Source organism: Peromyscus eremicus, chromosome 5, assembly GCF_949786415.1.
Source record: "Peromyscus eremicus chromosome 5, PerEre_H2_v1, whole genome shotgun sequence".
Lineage (NCBI taxonomy): Eukaryota > Metazoa > Chordata > Mammalia > Rodentia > Cricetidae > Peromyscus > Peromyscus eremicus.
In genome coordinates, this window is record NC_081420.1 from 29,898,709 (window position 1) to 29,919,203 (window position 20,495).

General features: G+C 43.7%; 1 protein-coding gene across 1 annotated transcript; it reads right to left on the reverse strand.

Moving 5' to 3' along the window:
• Positions 1 to 2,154: 2,154 nt before the first annotated feature.
• On the reverse strand, positions 2,155 to 16,212 carry LOC131911241 (serpin B6-like). The gene is made up of 6 exons (XM_059263220.1): positions 16,009 to 16,212; positions 13,125 to 13,277; positions 11,339 to 11,456; positions 7,825 to 7,967; positions 2,913 to 3,068; positions 2,155 to 2,614 (listed from the first exon to the last, which is right to left on the reverse strand). The coding sequence occupies exons 1-6, from the start codon at positions 16,210 to 16,212 to the stop codon at positions 2,219 to 2,221; spliced, it is 1,170 nt and encodes a 389-aa protein (XP_059119203.1). The 3' UTR covers positions 2,155 to 2,218.
• Between the last annotated feature and the right edge of the window lie 4,283 nt (positions 16,213 to 20,495).

A 20,495-nucleotide genomic window follows, 5' to 3' on the forward strand; every position in this document is an offset into this window, starting at 1 on the left:
AACTGCAACGCCTACCTATGACCTGCCCTTGGGGCGTGGCCGAGACAGGAAGCCTTAAGACATGAGATTACTTGCCTTCCAGAGAACCCCGCTGTACTGCACCTCACTTCTCCCAGATCCTGTAATCAACCCCTTTACTGGCTGTAACTTACCCCCAAATAAACCTCCTTTTAACTACGTGGAGTTGCCATATTAAATCCCCACATTATTTCAGTGTTAAGTGAAATTGGTATTTGTCTTAGCCAGTGTTCTATTGATGTGAAAAGACACCATGACCATGGCAACTCTTACAAAGGAAAGCATTTAACTGGGGCTTGCTTACATTTTCAGGGGTTTAGTCCATTGTCATCATGGTGGGAAGCATGGTGGCAGGCAGGTAGACATGATGTATGTGGGCCAGGAGCATAGCTACAGAGCCTGGAAAGCATGAGATTCAAGGTCAACAGAGTGCAGAAACAGGTTTCAAGGTTGAACAGGGAGGCTAGTAAGAAGGAAAGTGAAAGATTTGGAGGGGGGATTATTTGTTGCAGTGCTAGTGTTCAAACTCAGTGCCCTGCACAAGCCAGGTTAGTGTTCAAACTCAGTGTCCTGCACAAGCCAGGTTAGTGTTCAAACTCGGTGTCCTGCACAAGCCAGGCTAGTGATCTATCAGCCAAATATCCAACATTAAAGATGGTATTTTTTTTTAACTGAAAAGGTCAAAATACGAGAGGAAAGCCAGTGAGTCTCTGGAAAAGGAACCAATAACTCACTCATCTGTGATAGAAAAAACAAAATGAGTACTCATGTCACCAGCTGCACACACACACACACACACACATACACACACACACACACACACACACACACACACACACACACACACACACGTGCGCACGCACATACTCAGAGAGTGTGATGGGGCTCTAAAGGAAGAAAGCGTTCAGTCCTCTGAAACAAAGAAATCCCTTGCTGCTATAGGAATTTTTTTACAGCTGAGTGTGGTGTGGGGTTAGGGCATGAGGAAAGGTTCCATGCCATATAATTAGTAAGTAGCCCTTATGCCAATTAGCTTATGTGCTAGGAGTCCTCCAAATGTGAGATAGGGGCGGTAGAAGTCAGAAAGGCACCAGATAGGAGTAGAGTTACAATTCAAGGCTGCCTCAGGCTTAGGCAGCAGGGGTCTGGGGCTGTCCTCCTTCCTCAGGGCCTGAGTGCTCAATCAGGTACATCAGGGGACTGTTGGGGACTATTAGAAGGCCTTGGGAAGTAGACCTCAGGCTTGTAGATCTCAAAGGCACTCCCTGCAGCAGAATTGCCTTGTAAACTAGTTGCTCTACCCAGAATCTCCTTGTCCCAAATGTTTTACAAAATACCAGGAACATTAGATATGGTGGCAAAGACCTGTAATCCTAGCTATGCACATGGCTGAGGTAGAAAAATCTCAAATTCAAGATGCCCCTGAGCTACAGAAAGAGTTTAAGGCCAGCCTGGGCAACTCAATGAGACCTTTTCTCAAAGGAAAAAACATTTTTAAAAGGGGGTTGTAGATATAGTTAAATGTAGAGCATATGCCTAGTATATGTAAGGCCATATGGTAAATCTCCAGTACTGTAAAAATAATCAATCAATCAATCAATAACCAAAAATTAAAATACCAGGAGTGCTACAGAGAGGATGAGAGGTGCTGACTTGGATTTAGTTTGTCCTCTAAGGGTTCATAGGCTGAAGTGTGGTTTCCCACGTCACTTGGTCATGAAGGTCACGGTCTAGGAAAGGATTAATGTAGGTATCAAGGGACTGGATCAGTCCTGTGAGAATGGCTTGTTAGTAACAAATCTGAACCTCACATACTGTTGTGTACTGCCATCCACCAGGGGACCTCACTAGGGCAGTACAGAAGCCCCAACTATGTTCTACAGCTTCCAGAACTGTCAACCAAACACTTCTTTTTTATAAAGCGTCCAGACTCAGGTATTTCCTTCTCTTTTGTTTCATTTTGTTTTTGTTTCTGTCTTTAATAGTCTAATGTAGCCCAGACTTGCTTTGAATTTGCTATGTACCTAAGACTGCCCTTGCTTGAATTCTGATCTTTTCAACTTCATCAGCTAAGTGCTGGATTTACAGTTATGTGGCACCAAGCACAGACTTGTCACAACATTTATTAATCCACAGATAAATCACGGATCATGGGAGGGGGAATGGGCAAAGGCCGTGGCTGACCCAGCAGCACTCTTTCTCAGGGAGAGGAGAACCGGCCACAGAACACCAGCCCCTTGGTCTTGCAGTGCTGGATGAAGAAAAGGAAGGGGTGGTTGGCACAGAAGTAGGAGGACATAGACCTAAAACATACATTGGCGGCAGCGGCAGCCGCAGCCTCGGTGCCCTCCTCATTGACCTCCACAAAGGACTTGTGAAGGACCTTGGACAGAAACAAGCCTTCTTTAGATGCTATCCCAGAAAAGTCTGCCCTGTTGTCAAAGGCATCAGTCATGCCCAGCTTGCACAGCAATTTCTTCATGTCATATTTCTCCTCCAGTTTTAACCGTGGGAGGAAAACCTCCACCTCTTCTTCGTCCATCTTGTCCAGCCTTGTCCACTCTATGAATTTCTCGTAAGTTATTTCCTTTTCCACCTAGAAGAGAGTTGAAGACTTCAGGACAGTGTTGTCACAGGGCACTTGAGATGATGGGGAGGCTCTACACTGCCCAGGGAAGTGTGGCTGTAAGTCAATAAGGTAGCTGGGAGGGGCTAATACAGCTCAATGGTGAGTGTGTGTTAAGCAGGCTCCAGGCTCTGGGTTCCACTCCAGCCTCACAAATGAATAAAATATAAAAACATGATCATGGGAGCCTAGGAGAGCTGCCCCAGCAGAAACCCAAATGCCACTCAATTTTTCTCTCACAGCCCCATCAAGGCCCCACGCTCCTTACCGTTCTCAGTTCAACGTGCTCATCTGGAAGCATGATGATCATGTTCAGCTCATTGCCAGCATAGGGAAGCAACAGAATCGTGGTGGATATCTCCTCCACATAGGTCATGTTAAAGGTAGACTTCTGAAACATCATTTGCACAGGTTTCTCCTCATTCTGTGAAAGATAGATAAATATTAAGTCAAAACATGACACAATGAATACTTTGGGCAACAGAGGCAGCCACTCTCTGCCTCTAGGAGCACTTTGATTAAACTTCCCAGAACATTCCATCAGCCCCTCAGCCTCTGGAGTAATTTAGAACTTACCTGTGCCTCAAAGACCCACTTTTTTTTAAGGCTTGGTCTTCAGAGTGCAGTTTTGGGAGGGGGTAGAATCTTGAAGATGCAGGGCCTAGTAGGGGGTGTTTAGGTCATTGGGATGCGTCCTTAAAAAGGATTTCAGGACCCTGGCCTCTTTTTCCTTTCTTTCACTATCTGGTCTTGAGGTGAACAGTTTGCTCCTCGTCTGATCCCACCATCACCAGTAAGAACATAACAGGCCTAAATCATGGATTCATCTCATCGGAAACTGTAATCCCTATAAATGAGTCCAATGAACCTGTTCTCTTCTTAAGCTGATTATCTCCATATCTGTAAATACAGTGTCAGAAAGCTGTGTGCCAGACACCTCTGGCACACCTGGATCTCTTGGATTATTGGGTACTACAAATAGTACACAATAAAGATTAAAGGGTGTGATGTTTTCCTTCAGAAAAACATACAGATTAGATCAGGGACTTTTGTATGAGGAACTTGTTCATCCCCAAAACAACTTTGTGTAACCATCAATAATACGCCTTTGAACGGCTGTTTGAGGTTCAGTCATCAGAGGCTGCTCCTACCTGCTGCCAAATCCTAAAGTTCATCTTGGAGTAACCTTCTTTCTTTGATTGTCTCATGAAACAAAGAACATCTGACATCATAATGTAAATATCTGATATGCAGAGATCATTCCTTTCTCATACCCTGCATCTGCCTCATTACCATATTATATCATCTGTCCCTTTGAAATATAATCAAAATCTGACTTTTTTTTAAACCTCCACTGCCATCAGCACAGCCCTGGGGTACAGTGATGACCTCCTTGTCACTGACCTCAGCCCAGCAGCCAGAGGTCCCAGCACAATGCAAAGGTTCAATACCCCAGTATGGTAATGCTCTAGTTCTCAACCTGTGGGGTTGCTATCCCCACAGCGGTGGCAAACCAGATATCCTGCATATCAGATATTTATGTTATGATTCACAACAGTAGCAAAATTACAGTTATGAAATAGCAACAAAAAAAAATTGTATGGTTGGGGTCACCACAACATGGGGAGCTGTATTAAAGGGTCACAGCATTGGGAAGGTTGAGAACCAGTGCTCTAGCGGGAGCAAAAGCTGATGACCTTAGAACAACTCAGAATCACAACAGGAGCCTGCCCTGCTTCTACTCCCCCTCACCTGTACCACTCCCCCTTCACTGTTCCACCAGAGTCATGGGGCACTGTGTGGCTCTGTGGCAAACTAGTTTCACATCTTTCTTCCCAACAAACTGGTCCTCGGAGCACGGAACCTCAGATCCTTATGTCCTGGTGTCTGCTCACATCCCATCTTCCCAAGGAAGGCTTCCTTGGTATCTTCCATCCATAAAACCACACCCTGTACTAGCTAGTGTGATGTCAACTTGACACAAGCTAGAGTCATCAGAGAGGAGGGAGTCTCAATTGAGAAAATGTCTTCATAAGATCCAGCTGTAAGGCATTTTCTTAATTAGTGATCAATGGGGGAGGACCCAGCCCATTGTGAGTGGTTTCATGCCTGGGTTGGTGATCCTGGGTTCTGTAAGAAAGCAGGCTGAGCAAGCCAGGGGAAGCAAGCCAGTAGACAGCCCATGTACAGCATCCTGCTAGCTCCATTGTATGTCTCTGGAGCCCTTCTACCAACCAGAGTGCTCTCCCTATATTTTTCTCTTACTGCTCTGCCTCAGAAAAAAGGACTTCATGTGTGCGCGCACACTCAGCCAGTTGATGCCCAGGGCACAACAGGCTCTCAAGCCACACCTACTGACTACATTAGTGGCAAACTAGGGAGCCGTGATACTGAGGGCTAGGCGAAATGAACACCCTATTAGAAAAGAACTGTAGCTGTTGCCAGTACAGCCCTAGGCAGAAGCAACCGCGTCCTCTCTAACCATCTTCTCGGGGTCCTGACCGGTCTTGTGGTTTTAATGCTAGACGTGACTACAGAATGTATTGAGTGTCTTGTGACCAGCACCGTGAAAGACCCTTTGCAGTCGCAGTTCTCTGCACAGCACCCCATTCTCAATCAAGTGGGGCAAAAGAAGGACATTTCTGTCATCCTGGTCCATCTTCACCACGTCATGTCTGCCTGAACTAGCCCCGAGCCAAGCAGCTTCCTGGCCTCGTCTCTTCAGGCATGTCCTTGGCCCATGACTAGGACACTTTAGCCATGGCAGACCAGAATGTTTAAATTCTTGAGCCTGTGGCCCACACATTTTGTCACAACCGTGCTGTTCTGCTGCTGGAGCGTCTGTCAATAACAAGCAGGAGTGTGTCCTCAAGAAACTCTGTCTGGGAAAACGGGCCTGGGCTGACTTTTGGGCATAATCCACAAGGTGTTGCTTTCTGCCTTGGGCAATTTCTCCCAATATGTCTCTAGTACCCAAAGCATCCAATCAGGCCCAGTCTTAGTAATTTAATTATTTACTGATTCATGTCTATAATTCCTATCCATTTAGTAATATGGACTTTAAATAAAAGTCTGTATCAACAGAAAAACCTTGTGGTTTTGGACCCCCAGCTACCGCAAGTACACTCTACTGGTAAGTGTCCTGTATTGTTTGAGTTTACTGAGAAGCTCTTTCTGGAAGAGAGGTTTCCTCTCCTCTCCACACATGTTTCCAAATCAAACATGTTTATATCAAATATTCTCCTAGGCTCCTGGAGATCAGCTGTTCCCCTCCTCCCAACTCTGACAGGAAATTCAAAACAGTCTAAGAGTATAAATACTGTCTTTGAGAACAGTTAGAAGGTAAATCATTTCCACCAATTTTTTTAGTGTTTATTCCATGACATGAAAGTACCTACAGTGGGAAAGAAAAGCTGGAAATTCTGCCATGGGAACCTCAGCCAGGGAGAGAAAGCTCAGCTGGGGTTCTGATGACTGCCTCAGCTTCCCAGGAGGTTTCTACTGGATGTTGTCAGCTCCAGTTTGATGGTGTTATCGCCATCCGTTGTTCTTCAGGTTTACGTTAAAGCCCCACAGACAGCCTCTGTTCCGTCTGGGACTCTCAATGGGGAGCTCTAGTTGGCTATCTTATGGGGCATCCTCAGTTGGTTTGCTGAGTGTTTGTTTGCCCAGGGTTGGATGATGTTACCTTTCTGTTTCTTGTTCTTTTATCTGGGGCCTCATCAGAGCAGACACTCTGCTCCACCTGGGGCTTTCTGTCTTGGGAGCGCCAGCTGATTGCTTTATTTAATGGGGCTTTCCCAATCAACTACTACAAGATGTTTTGAATTCCTGATTTGATGGTGGCCATCCATCCCTGCATCCATTCATCCATCTACATCTATCGCTTGTTTTTTATTCTTTTACTTTAACTGGCTGTACTTAATAAATGCACCCATTCAAAATAAGAAAAAATATCGTTACTATAGCTCATTCAACAGACTAAGGACATACATATATGGCTTGCAGTTGACCCTCATCCACAGCCACATCTTTCTCTACTGCAGAGATAAGAAATGAAGAGAGAATACAATGTATGAGAAAGATTTCCCTTTGGATGAAAGGGCAGGAGCTCAAATGAGATGCTTCTTGCTCTCCTTCCTCTCTCTGTCCTTTTCCACGTTCATATAGCATCAAGGTCCAAGCCATGGTGCGAGCATGATGAGGAAGACCCTCTTGGAACTGGAGAGATGGCTTAACACGTAAGAGCACTTGTTGCTCGTGCAGAGGACCTAGTTTCAGTTCGCAAACCCACATGCTAGCTCACTACCATCCATTTCAGAGCCCCCAATGCCGTCCTCTCGGACCACCATGGGCTCAAGGCAAATGCACATACGTGCATGCAGGCAAACACTCATGCACATGAAATAAAAATGTTAACTATGTATATAAAAAAGCTAAGGTCCTATGCTGAGGGTAGCAGAACAACAGCAGAGATCCATCAGCAAGTGATATCCTCCAAGGTGGAGGTTGCTATACTCAGAGTCTATCCTGTATACACATGCCTTTGTTTTCTTGTCTGTAAGCAAAAATCTGTACCTGTCCCATCAAACAAACTAAATTTCGCTGACTGATTTACTGTCTACTGAGTACTAATCATAAACTAGCCATTATAAAACAAGTGTCTCCCTCCGTTGCTTTTACAGCAAGGTGACGAAAGACTGCTGTGTTGTCTTGTAGAGACCAGCGAGGAGCATGGTAACAGCTTGGAGAATGAGGGTATACAATGGATGGAGTTTTGTGGAGGACAGCACTGGAAAAAAAGGAAATCAGGAAAGATGGGCTAGATCCAGGGGCCCAAAGGGCCTTATATACCATATGTAGATTTTTGAACTTTATCTCATAAGTTGAGAAACACCAAAGATCCAAATAAAGTAAACAGAGAGCAGTGCCGTAGATTTGTCCCGTATGCAGACACTAGCAAGAGCATAACAGATCACAGAAGCAGGGTCCAGGCAAGAAACTGGGGAGCAAGCAGGTATCTGTGTGGTACCATGCAAGAAGAAAAGAAGAGAAAGCCCTGAAGGTTAGTGGGAAGTCCTTGCCAAGCCACCCAAAGCCACATGAAGCACAGACTGCATGAGACAGCCTTCTTGTGTGTTTTAGAGGCCAGTGTAAACAGGGGACCATTCAGCACTCACCATGGTGACTTTGAAAGGCATCTCCTGGGTGTCCTCTTTGTTAAACTGCTTCTCCCAGTTTCCTTTGAAGTAGATGGCATTCACAAGGACCAGCAGAGTGTTTGAATTCACTGCACCTGGACACAGCAACTCTGTAATTTTATCTGAAAGGAAGAATTAAAAAGCCAGTTAGCTAAGAGAGTTGGCTGATACATGCAGAGTGACCAACTGCTTGAATGGTCAAGTACACATTTAAGGGATTTCACTGTCCATTAAAGATAAGTCAAATATTTGTCCTTAAAGCAACACAACCATCACTACAAAGAAAAGGGAATATTTTTCAAAAGTTCTGAGAAGAAAAAAATTAAACAAAAGAAATTGTTCATGAAACAAAAACATCATTGTTCCAATGAATACATAAAATGTATGAGTCAATGCCGGTACATTCAGTGTAAACCCTTAACATGTGAGCTAGAAAAAGAAGCAGCCTCTTAATGTATCTTAAACTTAATGAAGGAATTTAAAGGATTTTTTTAAAAATGGAGAAAGTGCGAGAAAGATGGCTCAGGGGTTAAGAGCGCTTACTGCTCTAGCAAAGGACCCTTCTTCCATGTCAAGTGGCTCCCAAATACCTGTGACTCAAACTACAGGAAGTCTGATGCCCTCTTCTGACCCCCACAGGTAAAAACACTCAAACATAGACAAACAGTCATATACACACACATAACTGGAAAATAAATCTTTAAAAAATGGTTTGGATATAAACTCAAATTTAAAAACTAGGGCTAAGGAGATAGTTCAGTCATTGTGTGCTTTGCAAGCCCAAAGACCTAAGTTCAACTCCCAGAACCCACATAAACAAACAAATCAAAACAAGTAGATATGATCAAGCATGCTTGTAATCTCAACACTTTGGAGGTAGACTCAGATGGATCGGTGGAACTTATTGAACATCCAGCATATTTTATTGGTGAGTTCCAGTCCAGTGAGAGACCTTGACTTTAAAAAAAAAATGTAATGATGATGAGATAGACTGTTGTGTGATATTTTGATCAAATTCTGACAATAAAGTTTGCTTTGAGTCAGAGGGTGGAGCTAGCCACTAGCTGATCAAAATTAACCATAGAGGTTACAAAAGTAACCATAGGTACTTTCATGTCATGGAATAAACACTAGAAACATCTGTTGGAAATGATTTACCTTCTAATTGTTCTCAACAGAAAACTGAGGATAGATAGGAGACAGGAAGTAGTAAGTCAGGGCTGAGGGAGGATCTTGGTGCTTTTGGAGGGAGGAACAGAAGATGTAGGAGGTCATTGATGGCTTCTCCACAGCTTCTCTGATCATTCAGATTTTTACCCCAATATCTGACTTCCGACTTTTTATTGATAAAGAGTAATTAGATAAATACTCCAATGGACAGTGCCTGAGAAACAATAGCCAATGTCTTCTGGCCTCCACACACACAGACACATATATGCATACATACCCACACATGAACACACAGATGGACCTGCACATGCACACACATATACACAATAATATTTGGATCAATAAGAATATTAATCCCCTATCTGAGGAAGATTATATGTGTTGAAAATAACACAGAGCCCCAAGCATATGCATAATTTCCTGTGTCAGGATTTAAAAATTAACTTTAAAAGTAAATGAGCAGCTATACAGTGTTCCTTACAAGTATAAGGCAGAGCTCACAACTTCAGGTGAAGGACAGCAGGGCGAACCCAGCTGTAGGGATACACCAGAACTGTAGAATCTGAGCCACATCAGAGTAGGGAGCTCAACTCAGAGTGCAAACTGTTCTTCACTCAATTCATGAAGAGACTGAAAGGAAGGAAGGAAGGAAAGAAGGCAGGCAGACAGGTAGATAGGGAGGGAGGGGGGGAGATGGGCTCTGGAAAAGCTATCCAAGATACTGACAGACATCACAGATAGGTGGGTTAGAGCAGGCTAAAGCTAGAAAACATGTCAGACACTGTTAATTTACCAAAGGCAGAACTGTAAAGGTTGAATTAATTTAGAACAAAGCCACTTCTTTCTTTTTCCCCCTTTGAGACCAATTCTCACCATGTTGCCCTGAACTCACTATATGTAGAACAAGTCTGTAGACCAAATTGACCTCTAACTCACCAAGATCCCTCTGTCTCTGTCTCTGCCTCCCAAATACTGGGAGTAAAAGCCTACATCACTACACCTGGCAGTAGAGGAAGGCTTCTTAAAATGGGGGTCATGTCCCACCGTGTAACTGAATGAGGCAGCAGCGAAAATAATGGGCAACTGTAGAAGGTATTTGAATGCACAAGGGTCAAAAATTACTTTGAAATCAAACTTTTAATCAGCCTGGGGTGTTCCTAGCATTAATGGACTGCATTGCATCATATGAGTTCTCTGCAGCCACGGTTTTGAACACACATATGCACATTGCACTACACATCTTGTCATTCCTATAACACTAATCCATGCTACCTGAAACACTGTGGTTCAGATTCAAGTCTCCTGAATGTTGGGAACTGCAGTGTTTTCCCACACACATTTTCTGCTCTTATATAAACAGGATGGTTTAATCATAAAAGACAAAGGCTTTTAATATTTTCCTGTCATCATTCTTCAGTGAGTAAATATTAAATTATTATATATATTTGGATCATGTTGGGTTGGGCAAACAATATAATTTCATTAGTATGCCAAAGTGCTTTAATCTTAATAAATGACTATATATATATACCAAGTAATTGTTCTAAGATCTAAATGTTTGCTTTGTTTGACACTTGATGTTTAGTCACATAAAGATAACTTAAGTGAAAGGGGGTCACAAATGGGAAAAGTTTAAGAGACTCCACTTTAGGGCTGGAGGCTATAGCTCAGTGGTACAATGTTTGCTGACATGCACAAAGCCCTGGAGTTGATTCCTAGCATGGCAAAACCATAAAATAAAAAGGAAGTATCACTGTGGTGGTTTAAAAGAAAATGGCCCCCAAGGAAGAGGCAGAAATGGGAGGTGTGGCCTTGCTGAAGTAGGTGTGGCCTTGTAGGAGGAAGGTATCACTGTGGTGGCAGGCTTTGAAGGCTCCTATGCTCAAGCTACACCCAGTGAGACAGTTCACTTCCTGCTGTCATTCGACGAAGATGTAAACAATCTCAGCTCTAGAACCACGTCTGCCTGCATGTTGCCTTGCTTCCCACCGTGATGATAATGGACTGAACCTCTGAACTATAAGTGAACCATCCCAATTAAATGTTTTCTTTTATAAGAGTTGCTGTGGTCGTGGTGTCTCTTCACAGCAATAGAAACCCTAACTGAGACAATCACCTTAAAAAGCAAAGAGATATTCCCCTTCACAGTCGATGTTCTTCTGAATAAGAGCGCAATAAGACTATTAAAAATAGACTAACTGGCTAACAGTGACTAGGAAGTAACTCAATAATAGAGAACCTGCTGAGCATGTTCAAGGCCCTGGGTTCAATTCCCAGCTCTAAAACCAAACAAACAAACAGAACAGATGGACTCTGTGTTCACCTTCTGTCTTTTTGGCCACCCAGGTGTTGATGTGCTGTCGGGACTGCTCTGTATCTTCCTGAAAGTCCAGCTCTTCCAACTCTGCTCCGTAGAACTTGCGGCAGGAATCTTTAAAAGACTGAGACAGAGCAAAATAACTACACAGCCATGGAAGTGATCAGCACCAACAGCCTCCTTCCTCGATGATCAAAAGCAGAGAAGCAAGAATTCAATGACGTACAGATGCACTTACTATTAAAAAGGAGGAGAAATCAAAAATAAACTTCTCTGTATTCAACTCTTGAATTTTAGTTTTTGAGCAAGGTAAGAGGGTAGTCTTAAAATGCCATGAACTGCACATCCTTCAGACAGTAGCTGTGACTGACTGAGGTCACTGAGAAGATCCTCAGATGCAGTAACTCTAGGGTATGCAGAGTGACAGCCTCACAAGACCTACAACAGGGCTACACAGTGTCGCAGGGAACACAGGACATGGAAGGTCATTCCGCACCAGCCTTCCACACAGCTTCCTGTGAGGACAGAAGCAGAAATTGGCACTCTTCAAGCATGGTGTTGCTTATGGCCACAGACTGCCTGAATATATTTATTTTATCTTCACTGATGGTTTGGATTGTGAATAGCTGCGTGTATTTGGTGGTTACCACACTGGGTGGCTCAGCTTCAAATGTGAGCAACTCACAAAAAAGCCGTCAGGGTTGGGGACATAGTCTAGTGAACAGTTTGGTGGTGAGAGGCTGGCCCAGCATACACAAGGTCCTGGGTTTGATCTCCAGCAGCACAAAAAGATGTTCAAACCATATTGCTGACACAACCTATGAGATGGCGGTAGTGTTAACGATTGCCCACAGTCTGCCACACTAGAACAGAAAATTATGCTGCACAAATGGGCTGAAACACGCACTATGTTGACAGCATATGAGGAATGATTCCCTAGTCTTTCTTTCAAACAGCTCACGGATACATATTTCATTTGTTTTCTGGGAACTACTTTTATAATATAACTTCACAATTCTGCTTAGGTGTAAGGAGACAGCCATGGCTTTACCTCAGAGAGTCCCTGTAGGTCTAGTGGGAGAACAATTAACAATACATATTACAATCTCAAAGCTTCACTTTCTTCTTTCTACAAATACACTCGGGAGCAAAAAAAAAAAAAATGTGCAAAATCATATTCAATAACATATGGTTGGCAATGGCCCAGACAGGGTATAAGTTAAAATCCCTCCATGGGAAAATGGTTTTCCATGCCATGAAACATGTATACTCAGGACTATTGGAGGATGGCTAATCATAGTGAGCAGGCCCCAGGATTTAGCTCAACGTTTGAGTGTATGCTTGGCATGTGTGAGACCATTATTCCAACCCCAACATCAATCATAACAATAAAGTAATAGTAGGATAATAATAAATAAAGACATGAAAAACTGTAGTACAACATAAATACAAAGAATGAAAGAAACAAATTGTGAAACAATATGTGTATTCTGATGGCTGTATGCAGGGAAAATATTCACAAATAAATTTCTGTATATGCAGGAAGACAAGCATCAATTCTATAGACCCTCTTATTCTAGGTAACATGGAGATTGGGAAACAGGGTGAGGAGGTCTCATGCTTTGCTGACTTAATTTGTATTCTGTACAATTCAAAACAACACAAATGCACATGCACATACACGAGAGTTGCCCTGATGCCCACATAGTTGGGGAACTCCCATCTCACACACTCCCTGCTGTACCACATAATTCCTCTCTCACTTTGCTTCACGAAAACTGGAAAAACTTACTGCTAAAATATCGAAAGTCTTTTCACCGAAGAGCCTGTTGGCTGTTTTGAGCAAGTACTGTGTTCCGGTCTTGTTCACTTCTGTGAGAAGTGCCTGGAAGCCCTGGTGGACATCTCCACCTCCATTGCTGCTGCATTTATCCAAAGAGAGTGCCTGAAATCAAACAGATTCAAAACAGAATTCCAGTAAGTGCAGCTTTAGGAAACAGGTAAGCACTAAGCTCCTGCTCAGAATTTTACAGATCCCTGCTGTCGCTCAAATAACTACCTAAAAAGACAAAGTTGTTTTGAAAGCTCCCTCCCTAAGGTCTTTTCTGAGACCCTGTCAGCCCTGGAGTGTGCAGAAATGGACTTCCAAAAACCTCAATTCTTCATGCTCACTACCTATTATCTTACTAAAACCAACCCAACCTCCACTGGCTCAAAGCAAGCAGCTCCTAACCTTAGACCTCCGCAGTCTCTCCTCCGCCCCTGAATAGGTAGATGCTGCCACTGCCTGACTGTGTTAGACAGTTTTATGGCAACTTGACACAAGGTAAAGACATCAAAAAGGAGGGAACCTCAGTCAATAAATTGCCTCTAAACCAGGCAGTGGTGGCACACACCCACCTTTAATCCCAGCACCCGGAGGCAGAGGAAGGTGGATCTCTATGAATTTGAGACCAGACTGGTCTATAAAGTGAGTTCCAGGACTGCCAGGGCGACATAGAGAAACCGTGTCTAGAAAACAAAAAGAAAAAATGGCTCCATAAAATTGGGCTGTAGGCAAGTTTGTAGGGCATTTTTTTTAGTGATTGATGTGAAAGGGTATTGTAGGTCGTGCCCAGCCCATTGTGGGTGGTGCCACCCCTGGGCAGGAAGGAGGTCCTGAGTTTTATAAGAAAGCAGGCTGAGCAAGTCATGATGAGCAAGCCAGAAAGCAGCACTCCTCCATGGCCTCTGTATCAGCTCCTGCCAGGATCCTGCCCTGTGTGAGTTCCTGCTTTTACTGCTTTTGATGATGAACTGCTATATGGAACTGTGAGCTGAAATAAACCCTTTCCTCCCCAAGTTGTTCTTTATTATGGTGTTTCATCACAGCAGTGGTCACTCTAAGACACTGACCAACAGTATTCAGAAGTAATACTGTTCCAGGCCTGGGCCTTCAAAGACCCAATACCATGTTTGTGTCCAGCCAACCTCATGGAAGGAAGACCAAGCTATCCTGCTGCTGGCAACATGGAAACTTCTGGAGTCAACACTACCACACAAAATGACTTGGAAGAAAACCAAAGCCCTAGCCAATAGCTGGCACCTCAGACATGAGATCAGCCTCACTGGATCTTCCAACGCTGCTAAAAAAGAGTCCATGGTGACCTCAGCTGATCTGGTTTCACAATTTGCAGAGGAATTCCTCCTCATCGGAACCCAGATTTTGAGAAACATTGTCAGTGTTGCTTCTACCCACTGCATATCAGGATGGCTTGTTCTAAAAAAAAAAAATTGATGAGATTTAACTCATGGTGTTGGCTTTGGACTTAACAGCTGGCAAGGCAGGAGAGTGAAGTAGTATTTACTGGGGTCTGGAGAACAAGGTCTGTGGTGTGGTGTCTGTGGGCAGAAGTACTTGTTTGTGGTGACAAGACACATGAGACATTGTCCCTGTGACCTTTGGTATCTGTCTAAATAATTGTGACAATATTAGGAAACAGGCCTGTAAGGGAATAGCAAAGTTGAAATGAGGTCATAAGGGTGAACTCTAATCCAGTCTGATGAGTGTCATTATAAGAAAGGAGATCGGATCACAGCAAACAGGAAACACACAATGAGAACACAGCGGTAGCTGCTATCTATAAGACGCAGAAAACCAAAATGTCAACCCCTTGGTTTTAGACTTCAGCTTGTAGAACAGTAAAAATAAAACGGTGTATTATTTAAATCACCCAGCCAGTGCTGTCTGTTACACAGATGTACCTGACTAACACATGTCCCCTTTCCCATTTCTGCAATGGACTCATCCCTGACTGTCTCCCCATGTTATTCTGGGCAGGTTGTCTTTGTAACTCACATACCTCTGCACCTAAAACACTGTACCCAGGAGGAGCTGTAATTGGTTCTGTTTCTGGACTCCCTGCCACACCTGACCTAATGTGGGAAGGAACTTCAGGGTCATGGGAAGGATCAGTATAGTGCCAATTCTAATCGGTCTTAATAATAAAAACCTGGAGCCAGATATTGGGGTAAATGCTGAAAGTTCAGAGAAGTAAAGGAGCCAGCCACAGCCACCTCTTACCTTGCCAACTCCTTAGTTCAAAAAGGACAAGCCCCTGTCTCCTCCCACCTTATATTCCTCTCTCTGCTCAACCACATCACTTCCTGTCTCCACCTCCCCAGGGCTGGAATTAAAGGTGTGTGACTCCCAAGTACTGAGATCAAAAACATAAGATCCCAAATGCTGGGATCAAAGGTGTGTGCCAGCACTGCCTGGCATCATCTGTGGTTAACTAATGGCTAGCTCCACACTCTGATCTTCAGGCAAGCTTTATTTGTAAGAGCACAAATAAAATATCACCACAGATCAGCTCAGTGTACTTTGCTTCAAGGAAGGCTGAGGCCCATGAGGAGTGAAAAAACAGATAATGGGGTAAGGGTTGTCAAACGTTTGGTGTTCCTGGCCCGAGTGATCTCCAACCTTCCCATTACCATAACCAGCATTCACCCTACCAACACTAATGGATCAAGGTGCTCATGCCAGTGTCCCAGCAGGGGTAGCAGATACTTGCCATCATACACACTGACACTCTGATGTCACCAGCAGTTGTTCATCAAGAGCAGTCACTTTGAGATTTGGACCAGCTCAACTGACAGTCCATGGTATTAATCTGCTGGGAAATGGTGCTGGTTACCTGAATCATCTGCCTTGCAGTGTTTCCCTTTGCCCCCATGCAGACCATGGCCAGGGCCGAGGAGATGCTCATGGGTGAGAAAAATACATTTTTTGAGCTGTCTTCACCCAGTATTTTCAAAAGGTTTAAGGCGAAGGTGCCATTGGCTTCCAGCAGAGGATCCATGATGGTGAGCCTGGATTGGGGGATTAAAATCAACGTCATATAAATCCAGGCTGATGGGTTAGCTGCATCTTCACTCTCGCTCACACAGTGATGCTGTGGCTCAGTGAACACAGCACCCACAGCATGAAAGGTGAAGGTCACATACATTAAATGATACAGCCCTGCTGGGAGCAGACAGGCTAACTCAGGCCCAGTACCTTGTCCTTCTACTGTACAAGAAGTCATTCCTTACATGAAGAGCCAGGGGTCATGTGAGAGGCCAAGAGGCAGCAGTAGAGTCACCAGCCTACGAATCTACAGATGCAGCAGAGGAGGCTGGAAGCATGAGGCTGCAGGAGCAGGGCCTGTCTGCTCTGACGTCACCCACAGACAGTTACCAAAGTCCTGTTTCTGCAGCCTGACAGCGTGAGCATTCTCAGAGGCTTCCGATGACTCCCCTGAACAGTGTGTGAGAGCAGGTAGAACATGAAAAGGGGAAAGCAAGCGCCTACCAGCGGGGGAAGGGAACTACCTCTAGGGCGTGTGAGGAGACCCAGCATGCACTCTGCCTGTTAGAGCTGTTGTCAGAATGGAAAGATGGAGGTTTTAACCCTTGAACTTACACACTCCAAGTATTTCAGCTAACTGGTGTTTTTGTTTTTGCGTTTATTCTTGATGCTCAGAAATGTCCCTTTTTGTCTAGTGAGGATCTCTTTAAACTGGTTACTTTGCCCTGAGCTTTTGGACTCACACATCCTGGCTCTCTGGCAACAAAGGGACCTTATAGGCTGTGCTCAACATCTCTAGTCCAGGGACATATCGCTCACCTCCTGGCTTCTGTTGATAGAAGGGCTGTGAGTGCAGCTGGAGCAACAGAACTGAGTGAAAAACCCAGCTAATGCTATTGGGCACACCAGTAACAAACTGGGAGACACACTTCCCCTCACAACCCAAATGGACCATGCAGTAAAGGCCATCTTGAAAGTTTCCGTGCACTTGACCCTTCTGAGACACACTGGCACTTGGAGGCATTCACCTGGGCTCGGCACACTGTTCTTCTCTTGCATTTTGCAAATGTGTTACACCGTCTGGTGTTCATAGACCACGTTATCCACAAGACTCCATTGTAGCTGCTTGTGCTATAAGGGCTGCAAAGCTCATACCCCTTCACCAGTATCATCTGTTCTGAGCCCAAAGAGCTTGCTGTGTCTTGTGTCACTCCCTCACTCTGAAGCCACGCCCTGTCCAAACAGCTAATTCAATTCACTGATTTTCTGGCATGGTCATTGTACTTCCATTCCACGGAGACTTTAGCAAGGTCTATAATAGGCTGGATGTGGTTTTTACATTTGAATCTTGGAGCCTTTGCCTAACTGTTTACAGCCGTCAGCTTTGCTGTTGAGAAGTCTGATGACATTTGACCCTGGATCATTTCCTCTCCTTCCCTCGTCCTGAATTCACCCCTGACTCTGAGGGACTTGTCCCTCCAAGACTGCGTCTGTGGCCCTTTCTGAGCTCTTCTTTCCTCTACGGACACTGAGAACTTCCTCTAGCAACCTGCTCACTCCAAACATCTGCAGGCCTGTCCTGTCCAAGTCCTGTTCATCCCTCTCTTGTCCTGACCTTGTTCTGATGATTTAAAATGGTCTTCTCGACTGTTAGTTTAGCATGCTCTGAGAACAAGGAGATAAACTACACAGGACAAACTATTTCTGCGATCAAAATAACTAAATCCTTGAATGTCTAAAAATCCATATATTTTTATTTCCCCTTAGTCCCCACTTTTTTGGGTGAAATTTGTCAAAAACTTGAGTAAAATCCTCAATTGTCTATAGCCATAAATTTGAAAATAACCTATTGCATAACAATGAAACAATTTTCACTTTCACTTTGCAGTATAAATACTATTCCTGGAGCTGGCAACACAGATGAGTAGTAAAGCATTTCCCTGGGACATTTCAGATTCTTGGGTAAAAGCTCGAATTGCACAGTTAAAAACTACACTACTTTTTAAAAAATGAAAACAGTTTTAGTCAGGGACATAAAACATGTTACTAATGTGTTAGTACTGCACAGTTTTCTGTACTGTTGAAAGCAGCCTAATGAGTCGATTTCAGAATCATTTCCGTGTGCAGCATCATCACCACCTTTGGGCACTGAGTTCAGTGCATAAGGCTTAGTAAGCTGTAAGTCAGGAGTCTCCACTTAGCTGTGCTTCTTGACCTCCTTAAGGATGCCTTCATTTTCTCACAAACTTTGACCATTCAAATGCTACTTTAATGGACACTTAGGCCCTTGTGTGCTTCCTCCTTTCTTTTCCTATGCAAGGGGAGGAAGGTGGACTAATAAACATAGGAGTCATACACTGTTGTCTTTTCTAACATCTTCTTGGCCTAGGTCTAGCAAGTTAGGAAACAAGGGGTGCAGTCTTCAGTGAGAGTGTGCAACATCCACTTGCATGCCCTATGGCTGCCATGAGGACTAGCCTCCAGTAGCACAGGGTTTGAGGGGGAGGCTATGGAGTCCATGGACCTGGACTTTTTTTTTTTTTTTTTTTTTTTAAGATTTATATATTTACTATGTATACAATGTTCTGTCTGAATGTACACCTGCACGCCAGAAGAGGGCACCAGATCTCATTACGGTTGGTGTGAGCTGCCATGTGGTTGCTGGAAATTGAACTCAGGGCCTCTGGAAGTGCAGCCAGTGCTCTTAACAGCTGAGCCATCTTTCCAGAAGTTTTCTATCTGAGGGAGTAAAACTTAATTCTCTGAAGCCGGCTGGTGTGTGTGTGGGGGGTGTTTACCCACCACCCCCACAGTTCCCCGAGTTTTCTTGAATGCGAGCAGCAGGAAATATTACATAGAAGGATTTATTGCGGAGAATCTTGCGGAGATAAACAAATAGAAAATAAAGGATAGGGGGCTGGAGAGATGGCTCAGAGGTTAAGAGCACTGACTGCTCTTCCAGAGGTCCTGAGTTCAATTTCCAGCAACCACATGGTGGCTCACAACCATCTGTAATGAGATCTGGCGCCCTCTTCTGTATACATAATAAATAAATAAATCTACAAAAAAAAAAAAAAAAGAAAAAGAAAAAGAAAATAAAGGATAGCCTCGAGAGGGCCTGGAACCTTTTTCAACGGGCCCCGACTGTCTCTGCCCCAGGGTTTTTATAGAGACGAGGAACCCGAGAACGGGCTCCCAAGGGGGGGGGGGGATTAACTCTAGGGCCCTCTCTCTCTCATCTTCTCAGTTCTTATTTTTTCTTTACAGCTCATATATCTCAACAAAATCTTTCAGGCAATATAAAAATTACAATGTGGTTACATTCTATTTTTCAAGTGAATGATTATAATGAATACAGGTTTAAAAAAAAACATGTTTCAGCCGGGCGGTGGAGGCGCACGCCTTTAATCCCAGCACTCGGGAGGCAGAGCCAGGCGGATCTCTGTGAGATTGAGGCCAGCCTGGGCTACCAAGTAAGTCCCAGGAAAGGCGCAAAAAACACAGAGAAACCCTGTCTCGAAAAACCAAAAAAAAAAAAAAAAAAAAAAAACATGTTTCCCATTTCCCTTACATGATTAAAACAAAGTCATCCCAAGAATCCATGTACATTCACATCTAAGTAATTTGTAATAGATTAACAGAGTGTGAGCAAGCAGGGTATTTTTCTCAGCCAGTTCTTGTACTGGCAGGCTGCATATTGCATTTACAAAGAAAGAATCAATCACTTTATTACTTATCTTGAAAGGTAATCTTATAAGAAATCTTAAAAGAAGCACAAACTTAAACTTTTATATATGAAAAACAGTCAGTTCTACTTTAAATCTTTCGGGTGCATACCCACTCATTAACAGTTTTTTATATGAGGCAGTTGGGGGTAGAAATGGGTACAAGGAATTAATCATCATCTTTGATTACCAACTAATCCTAGCAAGAAAGCCATGCCAGCTAATGATAATTGGGCTGCTTTGTTCTTGTTCCCTGGCCTTAACGAGTCCCTTGCTCAGCTATGTGCCTTTCTAAAACTTTAGATTGTCTTCTTGGGTTTTTCACCTCAAAGCTATTTGACAAAGACATCTTAGTCTAACCTGAAGTTATTTTCAAACTTTCAAAGCTTTGTTTCAGCTGTGATGCATTCCAAAACCTGTGAACACGTCTCCCAACATTAAGATTAAAAGAACTTAAGCTAGCTGGTCTACTGGGACTCAATTGTTTTTCTTAATCATTAACCTAAGCCACAGTCTATACGGCTCCTCAATAGAAACTCATGTGTTCTGGCTGTGTGACACTTCCTTGTTTTATTTTTTATCCTCTGCAGCCTTTGCTTTATCAGAGGCA

Coding starts and splice junctions, on each gene's coding strand:
- LOC131911241 (XM_059263220.1), bottom strand. CDS start 16,212: ATGACGTTGATTTTAATCCCCCAATCCAGGCTCACCATCATGGATCCT. Junction 13,278..16,008: donor CTGCAAGGCAGATGATTCAG/GTAACCAGCACC, acceptor GTTTGATTTCAG/GCACTCTCTTTGGATAAATG. Junction 7,968..11,338: donor GGTGGCCAAAAAGACAGAAG/GTGAACACAGAG, acceptor TCTTCCTTTCAG/ATAAAATTACAGAGTTGCTG.